Source organism: Vespula vulgaris, chromosome 2, assembly GCF_905475345.1.
Source record: "Vespula vulgaris chromosome 2, iyVesVulg1.1, whole genome shotgun sequence".
In the NCBI taxonomy this organism is placed as follows: domain Eukaryota; kingdom Metazoa; phylum Arthropoda; class Insecta; order Hymenoptera; family Vespidae; genus Vespula; species Vespula vulgaris.
Window position 1 is genome coordinate 17,869,283 of NC_066587.1, and position 14,668 is coordinate 17,883,950.

Here is a 14,668-nt window from a genome sequence, read left to right on the forward strand (position 1 = left end):
TTCCTTTTTTTTTTCTTTTCTTTTCTTTTTTTTTTTCTTCTTTTTTTCTTTTAAATAGAGGAACAAGCTCGACGGATCAACTTGTACAAGATCTGCTTAGAAACAAAACAAAAAAAGAAACAGAAAGAGGATAGAACATCCGCTTTAACGTTCGGATCGATAATTATTTAGAGAAACTTTACTCGGATGTTTCTAATCTAAAACGGCAATCGTCCAAATGTAAATTATCCGATACTGTTTACGAATCTCGTTTACTCGAACGTTGTATGCAACTTACGTCATACTATGTACTTACATACATACGTCTACACACATACAGATATGCATACATATATATATACACATATATACGTACATATGGATTCTCTCTCTCTCTCTCTCTCTCTCTCTCTCTCTCTCTCTCTCTCTCTCTTTCTCTTAGACCAACACGTATAATGGCGATATCGATTGAACGACATTTCGGTAGGTGTGGGCGAATATTGGAAGCCGATGTCCGATCGTAGGATTTAACTAAGGTGGAATCCAACGCTTCGAGGTACTTGCACGTCATATCCGTAAGCGAGGGCTCTTGCTCAGACGCTCGTTAGATCGAGAGCCGAAACACTCGTGTAAATTACAAGGGTTAAGGAGGTTTCTTCCTCTATGCGAAATCGTTTTAAACGATGAATTTTATCGATCAAATTCTTCACGTGTAAATACGTATATTCATATTTATTTATTTAAATATATATATATACATATTATATTTATATATATATATATATACATATGTGTTTACACGCATCATGTGTTCTCTCTTTTACCGTGAACAAAAATTTACATTAAATCGTTAAAATTTTTTTACAGTTTAATGTACCCGACAAATATACATACATACATACATATATACATATATATATATCTATATATTCTCATTCAACACTGTTATACTATTCGATAATTTACGTAGAACGAACCATGAACTCACGCCAATGGACTTTTATTGAAAACATTTTTTCTACAAAACATCAAATGCATCCACACAGACAAACACATACACACACACACACACACGCATACACGCGCACAAACGCAAAACATAACGTTGAAACGATGCATCGTAAATAAACGTGATTTTTTTCGGGAGTGTTAACGCGCGAATTTCGATATGCATGACTGAATATAGTAGTACACATCACGTGGAAACATCGAATTAAAGCTTGATGTAAAATTTTCAAACGGGTCTCGGTTGCGATCTTTTTGTTTTTATTTTTTTCTTTTTTTTATTCGTCCTTTTTCCTTTCCTTCTCTTTCTTCTTTTACTTTTTATTTTCGCTCGCAAAATATCGTGAACCACCGACGACGACCGTACCCCCACTCATAAACATACGAAAGATTACACGCTTCATTACGCACATTTCTCTCTTTTTCTCAATGAACAATCTTCAACGATCATCCTTTTCGTTTCCGTACAATTTTGTTTATGTACACTCCATTTGAATTCGAGCGATTTCGATTCGCCATTCATCGTACGAACGAGTTATTCAATTATTATAATCTTTTCTACGACGTAATTCAACATTACTTTTTATCGTCCATTGATAAATCCTTTTCAACGATCTATAAGATCTTCTTCTATTTTTCTCGTTTTTTTTTTTTTCTTTCTGTCTTTCTTTATCTTTGCTATTTATATTTATATACGATCTTTCTCGTAACAAATATCGTAGTAAAAACCTGTGAGAGATTTTAAATAAATAACGATACATTATTATATTTGCAAACGACATACCTTGATACGGAGTTCTCGAGAGTTCATTTTTTGGAATACGAATAATGGCGGCAACCTTCCGTAGAAATTCCCTCTTGGATCATCGATATTCAAATTCGATCGTCGTGCACGATCGTAAAAGAGAAAAGAGAATCGGACCAGAAAACTGACGGATCTCGCAATCTCTCTGCGCCTTCTATTATTCTTTCTCGTTCGATCTGTTTTTCACGATTATCGTGGGAATCCTTCGAAAAAAAGAAAGAAAACAAAAATTCTTAGATGACGACCGATTTCGTTTTCTTCGATTCGACGTAAGAATTTGAAAGATGCAACTAAGATCTCCGTTGACGTTTTTCCTAAGAGTGATAATTAATTAATCGTTTAATCTAAGAACTTTAATTATCTAATCCACGATTCGATACGAATTTGATGTAATATATTAAAATAATAACTAGTATAGTGATGTTTCATGTGTCGTCGTTAAATACGTTCGTACGTGTTCGTTCGATATGTAAAGAGGGATGAAAGAAAGTTTAAGAAGAAAAGAGTGAAAGGGATGAAAGGGAAAAGGATAAAGAAAAAAGAGAAAGAAAAGGATTTTCCTTCTCCGAACGTTTACGAAACACATAGACAAATAAACTCGAACGAGCTTGGCTCAACCGTTTGGTGGTAATTTTCTAGAGCGACATACTTCTTTTTCTCTTTTTTTTTTTTTTGTTTTCTTCCTTTTTTTTTTAAACTCCATCCGTCTCGCGAACCGCGTTCTCTTTCTGTTAACCGTCCGTCTCAACGTTTCTCGTCGTTCCTGTATTCTTTCATCAACCCCTCCATTGTCTCTCGTTCACCCTTAGGCAACACTTTATACGTAGTACCTTCTTCGTCTCGAAAGCTTCGTACATGACCAACGCTGTATGACCTAACCGTGTCTATTTACGTCCGACGACGAATAAAATTAATACGACTTTATCTATTAGTTAGTTTATTTAGAAATTAATATTAAAGTTACGATAGGAATCTTTTAATCCAAACGTTTATATTAAATATGCGAAGTATGTAAATACCGAAATGTGACGATATTTGCAAAAATATATACAATACACGCATACGGATATGTATTCGTGTGTATACATGTGTCAGGTATTCAATATTAGCGAAATAAATTTATCGGTAGATACGTTATAGAACCTCAAGAATTTAAGATTTTTAATTTTCATTAAAAATACGTAGGAATTTTTCCGAAACAATCGATGGGTACATACTCTCTATATGTATGTTATACAAATATTTTTCCACGTTACCATACTGGATCACCGGAAGCTCGTAAATGCTTTTAGCTTTTTTTTTCCTCTCTCTCTCTTTCTCTCTCTCTCTCTCTCTCTCTCTCTCTCTCTCTTTTCACCCTCTCTATGTCTATCCATCTCTCTCAGTCGCTTCACTCCATCGTATCACGAGGCACCCCTCGGCAGTAGCTCGTTCCACTTTTACGCCTCGCGCGATGTGGATGGCCATTCACGATATTCACAATGTGTCCCATCTTTGATAATAAATTTTTAATGGCGAGTCGACGCTTCAATCCACGGCGGATAGTACCGTTCAGAGGAGTAGCTACGCGAGAAAAGCCATGAAGTCAACAGAGTTCTCACTAAGCGTGAGCATTCATTAACGCATATGGTGCACGTGCATAAAAAGTGAATTCCACATATATACGTAACATATATATATATATATATATATATATATATATATATATATATATATATATATAAAATATACTTAAATACATGCATGAATACACCCTGGTTCGGTCTAAAGGAAATCTAACAAACTAACGAACAAGATGATTAAATAGAAAAAAAAAAAACAAAAATTAAAAAATCCAAAAAGAAAGGATTCGCAAAAGATTTGTGATTTAATTAGAAGGCACGAAAGAAGCACGTACTCCAGGAAAGAAGTACTTGAAGTGTCGAAAACGAGAGAAGACTAAAAGAAAGAGATTTGAGACGAGTAGAAACACGTACGCATAAAATGAAGTTGGGAGGTTGATCGGCTTAGCTGGGTAGTGTGTTATTCGTTTTCTTTAACTCTCTCTCTCTCTCTCTCTTTTTCTCTTGTTTTTTCTGGCCTTGCTCCTACGGCACTTTTTCCACCCTCGGTCAACTACAAGAGGAATCCGTCGTAGGAGCGTATCGGGGGTGAAGGACGGTGAAGATGTGGTGGCATCGCGGGGGTTGAGTGTCGGTCGCGAGGTTACTAGATGGTGGAAGGGTAGAGAGTGCGGAGGAGGAGTTCTCTCCCTTCTTTCTTCTCCACCACCACCACCACTACCACCACTACCACCACCACCACCATCACCACCACCACCACCACCACCACCAGCATCACCACTACCACCACCACTACCATCGCTACCACTACCACCTCTACTTCTACCTCCACCTACACCTCCTCGTCCTCGTCCTCGTCCTCGTCCTCCTCCCTCTCTCCCTCCTCCCCCTCCTCCCTCTCCCTGCTGACACTTCACCCCACTCCTAGTCTGTCGGGCGCCAACGTCGGCCGCTTTCGAGACGTTAAGGCCGACACTCGCGCGGCGCACTTCGGCCGGACGAGATCGGATCCGCGAACGCGAGAACACGTGCGTTTCTAGTTTCCCCTTATTTTCTATTTATTTCTTTCTCTTTAAAATTGAAACAATAAGTACATATATATATATATACAATATATTTGTATGCGTGTATATATATATATCTGTGTGTGTATAGATATAAATATACGTATAGAAGATTTTTTTCATCCCAAGTGACGTTTTCACTTACAACCGTTACATAACTCGATTCCTTTCTTTTTTTATTTGTTTCACTTATTAAACTAATTTCTCTCCCTTTTTTTTTTTTATTTCTTTATTCAATTATCCCTTTCATTTGCTATTCTTCTTTCTCTTCTCGATAATTTTGTGTATTTAAAGTGAGAAGTATGTGTGAGTGAGACAGTTTATTAAATCTATCTTTTATTCTCTCTATATCTTTTTCTTATTGGTGTGTGAAAGAAGAGAGAAAGAAAGAAAGAAAAAGAAAGAAAGAAAGAAAGAAATAGAGAAAGGAGAGATCTTTTTCTCCTCCATGCGCTTTTCGTTCATGCTGAAAGCTTGCACGCGGTGGAAACTCGACGATCTTTGACGAGAGAGAAAGAGAGAGAGTTCAGTTGAAAGAAGGAGTTGCCTCGGAGAAGTAATTAATTGAGCGCAAAGAAGGGGGTGGTGGTGGAGGTGGCGGAGGAGGAGGAGGAGGTGGCCACGGTGGTTGGAGAAGGACGAAGCTTATAAAGGACGTCCTTCCATAGGAACCACGAAGATAAGGATGGGGTTTTACGTCGTCTTTGTAAGTACAAAATAGTCTCGTTTTTTTTTTTTGTTTTATAATATGCGATCCAGGCCACCCTAACTTTTCTCGTCGTTTACTTGTACATGTATATATATATATATATATATATTCTTTTTTTGGGGTCGTTTTTTTATTTCTTCTCCTTTCATTCAAACTTCTACGATCTTTCCCTTTTTTTTCATTTGCTTTCGACAACTTCCTCTTCTTCTTTTTTTTTATTTTTTTATTTTACCAGGATTCGTCGTCGTCGTCGTCTTCGTCGTCGTTTTCGAAGAACAGAAGTTTTAAAGAACGACGATAACGTTCTTTCTTTCACAATTCTTTTTTTTTTCTTTTTCCTGTTTGTCCGTTCGTTCTTTTTCATGTCATCTTCCCTTCTCTCTCTCTCTCTCTCTCTTTCTCTTTCTTTCCTTTTCCTTTCTCTTTCTATTTTTCTCCATCTTGAGAGTTTACCGCTCTTCAATTCGTACGAGTTTCTCTGGTTTTCCAACTTACCTCTCGAGTTTCTCTGTTTCTCTCGCGAAGAAGATCAAAGAAGACCACGTCGCTTTAATCTGCCAATGACGAAATACTGCGCCTCTTCCTGTACCTTATTTGACTTTGCCATCTCTCTCTCTCTCTCTCTCTCTCTTTCTCTCATACTCGTGTTCGTAGTCTACCTTTTCATCGTAGAGTCCTTGTCCTCGTCTCCTGGGTATAGCGTTCGCACGACTTTGAAATGCTTTCTGCGTGTCCTTCTACGACAGCTGCCTCTTTTTTTCCCTCCCTTGGGAACGGAAGATGGAAAAATTAACGTCGGTGCCACGTGATTCTACTCTCTTCAGGCGAGAAACGCGAATCGGGTCACACGGCTGATGCACGCGATCTCCTTTGCATTTTTTCTATTTCCAAGCCAAGTTCTCCCTCTCTCTTTCTCTTTCTCTTTCTCTTTCTCTCTTTTTTCGATTCTTGGAAACGTTTTTCTCTTTTTCTCGATAATAATTTCTTTATTTTTAATGCGTATGATCACTACTATTCCTACTATTTTTTATTTCGATTACTACTAGTACTACTAGTCTACTAGTACTACTAGTACTATTACTACTAGGTAAATCTCGTTAGACCAACGCTCGACCACTCGTGAAATCCCTCAGGATTAAGCTCGTCGATCATCGACTTCTGGCTCGTATAAACAAAGGACCGATTGTTCAAGCTTCGCTTTAAAGCCGAAGATCAAATTTCGGTCTAATGTATTACGTCAAAGAAGATCGTCGGTTTTGCGCGCATAGATCGTAACCGGGCGATAACTTTATCCGTTAAGGTGTCCCTTTTTTCTTCTTCTTTTTTTTTCTTTTCTTTTTTTTCTAGTTCTATTTTTATGGTAATTAACACTTTTTGTATGTATGTGTATGTATATAATGCGTATAAAACATCAACGATCGACGACGGATCGTCGGATGATAGATCATACTTTTAAATAGGCAATAATATAAATTTACGTGTTAAAATGAATATATATATATATATATATTTTGCTTTTGATAGAAATAAAACAATAACGATCAACATTTAGTCATTTATATCGGACAGAAATAGATTTATAAAAAAAGAAATTATTTTCTTACAACGTTACGACGTCATAGAAAAACCTTGTTTACGTTCGGTTTACCTTCGGATTATTGATAAACAAAGTTTCGCTATCGATCATTAGAAAGATGCTTCGTATACTTCGAATATGTCAAGTGACATCGATTCTTTGAGAGAGAAAGAGTGAAAGAGAGAGAAAAACAGGAAGATAGAGAAAGAGAAAGAGAGAGAGAGAGAAAGAAGTGGACGATACGACGAGCGAATAAAAAGGAAAAGAAAGAAGTTAGTCGAAAAGTTAGAGAAAAGTCTTTTTCAAGTAATAGTAGTAGTAATAGTAATAGTACCACTACTAGTAATAGTAGTAGTGGTAACGGTGCTAGTAGGCGGAGAAAGAAAAAGCTTTGCCGTTTCTTTTCGCGGTCGTAGTCCTGAGGAAAGTCCTTCAGTGTGTGCAAGGTACGGATCCTAAAATACGAGAAGCACAACGGCCTGCCTCCTTGCCGTTTCCTTTCGTAGTTTTCCTAGAGCGTAGACTATTTGGTCCGGAAAAGTCACGAGCACCTTACGAACGTTCTTGAAATAGTACATACATACATACATACATACATACATACATACATACATACATACATAGGTCGAAGGGTGTGTAGTCCTTTTTCCTCCTCCTCCTCCTCCTCCCCTTCCTCCCTTCCTCCCCTCCTTCTCCTTCTCCTTCTTTTTCTTTTTCTTTTAAGTGCGTTTGCGATCGAGCATTTTTCACGAGTCTCTGAACGAGATCCTTTCCACGTATTCTTCCTTTCTTTCTTCCTTTTTTTTTCTTTTCTTTTCTTTTTCCCAAAAGGTCTTGCAAAAATCTAGAACGAACGAATCGATTCGTTAACAATTCGATATAAGACGATTTGACTTTAAAAAGAACGTTGTAAATTCGATATCGTTGGGAAAAGAATCTTTTTTTTTGTCCGAGACGAAAAGTTACTATCTCGTAATTATCTGCGATTCTTTTAATCGTAACCGTTTTACAATGTTCAACGTTCATCACGATCGATACGGATCTCTTTCTTTCTTTTTTCTTTTTTCCTTTTTTCTTTCTTTCTTTCTTTCTTTCTGTCTCTGTCGTCGAACTTTCAGCCCCTTCGGGAAATAGTTCTAATTTCGGAATAATCAGTGGAAAAATTTGTAATACATTCGCGTTTGCGCTTCGAGAACGAACCTTCTGTACCATTGGCAAGACAGCGAAAGAGGAAATTATTTAGAGACGTTATCGTTTCAGTATTATCGATCGATCGTACGACGAACGTTCGACGAATGAATATTCCTCTTTGTTCGCAATCTATCGTTTTCTTAGTCCAACTAATTTCTATCTTTCTCTCTCTTTTTATTCTATTTGAGATCACCGAGCATGTTTTTTTTCGTCGAATCTTTTTACAGACGAAGAATTAACTGTTTCAGACATTCTTCTATCTAATCCTTTTATTCGACATAACATCGTAGAAACGTAGAATCCTTTTCGAAAATAACAATTTTTCTCTCTTTCTTTCTTTTCTGTTTTTCTTATCGCGATTAATAAATAATATTACTCGGGTGGAAAGTCAAAAGAGAGACAGAGATAGAAAAAGAGAGAGAGAGAGAGAGAGGATAATGAGTCTTGTCAATTTTTTGTTCCGTGAAAAGAAAATAAATAGAGAGAGAGAGAAAGAGAGAGGAGAAGAGAGAGATAGAGAAAGGTGAATAAAAGAAGATTGTACGTTCTCACCTTCAAAAGAAAGAATACTTTGTGCATTGTTATTACCCGCTGATTTTGTTCGGCCACCCTCGAAGACGTTGACATAGTATGTATGTATGTTAGAGGTACGAAGGCGTTTCGTCTCGACGAGAAGCCTATTGTCGTTTCGTACTTGTTTGCGACTGAGCCTCCTTCTTTTCTCGTATACCTGTTTCAAAGATGAAGATCCCTCCTCTTCTTGCAATACCTTCTTCGTAACACTCTGTAAGCCATATATATATATATAAATATATATATGTATATAGAGAGAGAGAGACATATATCCAATACATACACTCTTGTGAAATAGGCACAGGCACGATCCGCAAACACGTACCGACGCGTTTTTCAAAACTTTCGAAACTGATAAATGTATGCACATTTATATAGACATTTTATCAGCATAATATTATGATAGATACATAGGTGTTCCAGTTGCGTTAGTCAGACTCGATTTATATTGGTCTCTTACCAGTTCAAAGATATCTCCAAAGAAAGCTCTGGACGCGCTCGTTTTTATTATAGAAATGTATTATCTACGCGAAGAAAGAGAAACAGAGAGAGAGAGAGAGAGAGAGAGAGAGAGAGAGAGAGAGAGAGGTGAGAAAAGAATACACGTCAACCAGTTTTCACGATTATCTGAAACGCCGTCTAGGCTCGATCACGCGGCCGAGGTTTTACTAGACGTTCGTGACTCTAACGATTTATGTTAGATGACGACAACCTGTCCAATGAAAATACATAACTGCTTCTTAAGATATATCGACGTGCATGCGTTAAGTGAAGTCGAGCACGTCGATCGTAACGGAGCTTTTAAAAATTCGACTTTGAGAAGACGGTAGATTGCAAACTCTTTCTCTCTCTCTCTCTCTCTCTCTCTCTCTCGTTATGTATAATCTATATGATCCGAGAACAACGAGAATGACGAGGACGACAGAGCAACGACGAGATCGCCCGAGAATTATGTATCTACGTTGAAAATTATGCAAAGTGGATTATCATGCTTTTGGTCCGATGCAGGAGCAAACGTGGATTTATGATAACGATTAATTCGATCTATCTCGTGTAGTTAGGTATAGAATATATAAGGTATATATATGTGTGTGTATATGTGTTGTGTGTATATATATATATATATACACATATGTATGTATGTATGTATAATGCTTCAAATTCGTCCGACGTAAGTCAAGTTAATAATAAGAAAAGAAATTTTCTTTTTGATACAAATAATCCTATCAACACCATTATTGGCCGTGTAATTAAATTCGAGAAGTAATGGCGTTTCGCCAACATGGCTACGTTCGTAATGAAATTAAAATCTTCATTGTAATATTAAAAATTCCGGAAAATCTGTAATATATCAAAATTAAGCGATACGCTATTCAAGCTAATAACGAACAATGTGATCACCGTATAACAACGATACTTACACGATTTTATACTTTAATAATTACTTAAGTTAAGTATGTATGCGTCTGTGCGTATATATGTATATGGAAATATCGTGTATAATCGAGCGTAAAACGACGATCGACGATATCTCGTAACATTTATGATCGATCGCTTGTAATTTCTCTATCGGAGAGTACGAAAAAAGAATAAAAGAAAAAAAAAAGAAAGAAAGAAAGAAAGAAAAAAGAAGACATTTCTTCCTTTTTATAAATACTTCGTATATTTGAATTCGTTAAGAAACCCTTTCGTTCCGGATTTTAATCGATTTAAAAAACGTAAGGAAATTAAGTCGTCAAATATATTTACTTTTTGCATCGACGATATTGGAATTGACGAGTTGACGAATTTGACAAATTATACGACCATCCTTCATATATTCTTACTTAGAATATACGTGAACTATACTTTATATACATACATACGTGTCAGCATACATACGTGAATATTTGAATATTTGAGAAGGAATCATATCGTTGTTGGTACGTGCCAATTTTGGTTTCGACTTTTGGTACCAAAGAGAGAGAGAAAGAGAGATATATATATATATAGATATAGAGATAGAGAGATAGAGAGAGAAAGAGGTATGGTTTGTACAGGTCATGTTGCGGTATGTAACACAACGAATTTTGTCAGATGTTTCTAGTCGAATACGTATTGCTGCTTTTACCAAAGGTATCGAAGGTCATAGCTTAGCAAGAATAGGGACCGACCATTCAGTCTGTGAAGCTTTGTCCGACAACTTGGACGAATTCGGAAACGTTTCTCTCTCTCTCTCTCTCTCTTTATATATATGTCTCTGTCTCTCTTTCTCTCTTCCTCTTCCTCTTTCTCTTTTAACGAGCGAATCGGCCACGCGTGGAATTACAAGCGACCCAGTTCGCACGCGAGATCGACGTAATTGTCTGTACGAAGAGAGCCCTCTCCCTTTTACCACCTACCTCTGCTATATCTACTATCTTTCTACCTATCTACCTATCTACCTACCTACCTACCTACCTACCTACCTACCTACCTACCTACCTAAACCCTTCGATCGAAGTACCAAGAGAAAGAGAGCAAAGAGGGTGGACGTTCGTAACTGCTGATTCGACTCCAAGAATCATTCCGCTCTATTAAACGTCGACCTTGTGATTTTCACCGTAAGAAAATTCTGTTCCCCTTGGGATAGTAATAAAAACCGTTTTTATTCTTAACGTTACCTAATAATTACGTTTAATCGAAGGAGAGAGAAAGAAAGAAAGAAAGAAAGAAAGAAAGAAAGAAAGAGAGAGAGAAAGAGAGAGAGGGATATAGAAAGAGAGAAATATACCGTGCATAAAAATTTACATTTCGATTCGTTTCCGATATAGTCCCTCGTTAAAATTTGTCGTCGTTGCTGTTTTCTTGTCTTTTTTTGAAAAAAGGAGAGAAAAAGAAACGCAAACAGCAAAATAACAAATAGTTATACGCGCGTACTCGTGCGAAAAGAAATGTGTGCGATCTGTAAGATGGATCCAATTCGGATTTTTGAAACAGTACGTATAAAAGCTTACGCGATGTGTAATATGAATCGAACTATAGTGGAGTCGGTTGTCGACGTTTGGAAGCTCCGGGGAAATCTCGGTGAGCATCGCCAGTACACCGAAATTCCCAAGTCACTTGCAAGACATAAGGTAACATTCTGTGGATACATCTGCGAATGACCAGTACACGTAAGAGAGAAATAGAGAGAGAGAGAGAGAGAGAGGGAGAGAGAGAGAGAGAGAGAGAGAGAGAGAGAGATTTGATAATGGCAATGAAAATTTCTCTCTCTCTCTCTCTCTCTCTCTCTCTTTCTTTAATAATACCTATTTGTATGTTTGTAAATTAGAAATCATTACAAGGATACGTGATTATCGTTTCTATTTTGGATATCCTTATCAATCGAACTATTATATTAATTATATCTGTCGAACTTGATCTTTATATAATATCCAACGATCGAACGAAATCGTCGGAATTGTTTCCAAAGTGATTACTATATACGAAGCGTTTCGTATGTAGGATTATTCGAAGGTATGATATAGGGTAGTAGGATCGAGATGATGCTTTCTCAAATCATGGATCCAGGAAAATATATATATATACATGTACGTATATGTGTATATATATATACATACATATATATATATAATATATTAAGAGATAAATTTTGGTGCTAGGAGGATATATAGATCGTATCATAATCCATCAATTTCTCTACCCCGACAGAGTCCATCTATTACTTCTCGCGTTGCCTCGAAGCATCGCCGTTCCGAAACACGAGCTTTACAACTCGGCTTATCTTGTAGGAGATACTTGCTAGGTGGCAATAGAAGAGGCAACTTGGTTGAAGGTGTACTTTCCATCTCTCTCTCTCTCTCTCTCTCTCTCCCTCTCTCTCTAGCATTAGAGAAAGAGAGAGAAAGAGAGAGAGATGGAGATACTATCTCAAATATTCTATAGAACGTTTCGTCGAAAGCATCACGCGGTATTCTATCTCTGAAAGCTAGAAAGAGAGAAACTGAGAGAAAGAAAGAGACAGAGAGAAAGATAGAGAGAAAGAATTGGCGATAAAAGGCGCTCGTTATCGGTCTCTCACCATGATCGTTTCACGGGAGTCCGTTTTTCGTCGTTTTCGTCGGCTCGCACGCTCGATCGGTCTTTATTCGGCGGCAATGAGTGGCTCGGTTAATGGGTTGAGAAGAAGAAGAACTAAAAGAAGAAGGAGGAGGAAGAGGAGGAGGAGGAGGAGGAGGAGGAAGAGGAGAAGGAAGTGGAAGGAGATAGAAGAAGTAAGGAGAGGTAAGAGAGCCGTTTCTCCGTCACAATCTTACGGTTGACGCTGGCCACTTTACAGATTGCCTTCGAGAAGTAAGCCGTTAAAGACGCCCTTCCTCCCTCCCCCTCCCCCTCCTCTTCCTCTCTTCTCGTGCCATACAGAAGATGTTTTTAAGAACCTAAAAAAGGAGGAGAGGGGTAGCCGGTCGGCAACAACCTAAAAGGATTACGACCGACTGACTGGCTTGACCACGCGCGAACGAGACACAAATTTTTGTGTTTCTTTTTTTTTTTTTTGTTTTTTGTTTTCGTCTTTTTAAAGGAGTAGAAGTCAGGGAATGAGTCAGAGAAAGAGAAAGAAAAAGAAAGAGGGTGAGAGAGATGATCTTTTTAAGAGTAGAAATCAGAACGCTTATCATCGTTAACGAGAGACTGGCTAAGAAGGACTCGTTCGTTTTACTACGAATTCCATTGTGACTTCGTTGTTCTTCATTGTTGTCAATCTTTCTTCCTTCCTTTCTTCTTTCCATGGAATGCACGAGGATTATTCGTTCCTCGGTAAATGTCCACCATTTTTATTTCTAACCTTTTGCGGGAACGAAGATAATATTGGTATAATGGACGAATGGATAACACTACCGAAGAGTGGAAGATAGTTTTTACTCGGTGCTTTCTTTCGTTCGGCTTTCTACCTTTTAAAAGGGGACTCTTTGCCTCGAGGCGTCAAAATTGAACATATATATACATACATATATGTATTATACAATATATATATATATATTATACAATACATATATATATTTATATACATACATATGTACATATATATATGTATATACATTTCGATGGATCTCTCTTACTCTCGTTCGCTCGGTTCGATGTTTACTACCAACTAAGTCCTTACCTTCGACTAATTTCCTATCATTTGTCGAGCTATCTTGGAAAACGCGAACCGATTTGTAAGCGAGTGAGGTTAAAAGACGTTTTCGTCGTTTGCTACCAGAAAACTCGAAGAATTCTTCTTCTTCTTCTTCGTCGTCGTTTAAATGACGTCATCTTCTTCTCCTTCTCCTTCTTCTTCTTCCTTTTCTTCTTACATTTACGTATACGTACTTACCTATCTCTTCGCTTCTATTTAATTCTTTTCAAACGTTTCAACCGATCGTTTCCCTTCACGATCATTCAAAACGATTTAACTTACGTCTGCCAAATTATATGAAACTTTTTAACGAGATAATTATTATCCTCTAACGAATGGTTTACCTCTAACGATTCTTCTCGTAACAATTTATATTTTCCTTTTCTTCTACCATCCCTTTTGATAACATGTTTTTAAAGAGATCCCATTTATATACCTTCGCATGATATATCGTAACAATAACAATCGTTAATTAACACCTCGTTAATGAACCAGTCTCTATTTCTAATTTAATAACATTCTTTTCCTTACTTCCTTTTTTAATCTCTTTTCCTTCTGCTTTTGATTTTAACGAATGTACCAGGCCGTACTATTTTCTCTTTTTTCTTTCTTCCTCATCGTTGTTTGCGAGGAGTAAGCTTTTAAAAAGTCTCCTCGTTCATACCTCTTCCAGTTTTCGCTTAATACGATCGTATATACTCGTGTTTACGCTTAGACCGAACAAATTCACCGATTGATTTTTATCCCGCAAAACTTTTTTTCCTTTTTCTTTCTTCTTTTTTTCTCTTTTTTTTTTGTTTTTAATAACGATCAACAAGACGATTTATTAAAAGTAACTCTGAGAAATCTTCTCGGAGTCGTAATTAAGTTCGTCGAAAGTTTTTGAAATACTCATTAATTCGGAACGAGTTACTGCAGTAATTTGGTAAGTACCCAATGTTGTAAAACGGACGGTGAAAATAAAATCACTGGGATATTATTTCAAAAGCCGGTTTCAACCGGCTGCTGTGTTAGTATCTTTTATTGCTCCGTGGAAAACAACGGATTCTAATATTCTAAGAGAG

General features: G+C 37.1%; 1 protein-coding gene and 1 long non-coding RNA gene across 3 annotated transcripts in view; one reads left to right on the plus strand and one right to left on the minus strand.

The window, feature by feature from the left end:
* Window positions 1–3,100: 3,100 nt before the first annotated feature.
* Window positions 3,101–3,865, minus strand: LOC127072957 (uncharacterized). Its single transcript, XR_007785633.1, has 2 exons — window positions 3,766–3,865; window positions 3,101–3,352 (listed from the first exon to the last, which is right to left on the minus strand). It is a non-coding gene; the product is annotated as an uncharacterized LOC127072957 (long non-coding RNA).
* Window positions 3,866–4,285: 420 nt separating this feature from the next.
* LOC127072932 (protein madd-4) overlaps window positions 4,286–14,668 on the plus strand; it is a 182,965-nt gene continuing 172,582 nt past the window's right edge. Inside the window, exons 1-2 of one of the 2 annotated variants that reach the window (XM_051013814.1) lie at window positions 4,286–4,379; window positions 4,507–5,121. In XM_051013814.1, the coding sequence (XP_050869771.1) occupies window positions 5,101–5,121 (21 nt within the window). In that variant the 5' untranslated portion in view covers window positions 4,286–4,379; window positions 4,507–5,100. The remainder of the gene's footprint in view (window positions 4,380–4,506; window positions 5,122–14,668) is intronic. The other variant, XM_051013815.1, reaches the window with a different exon arrangement.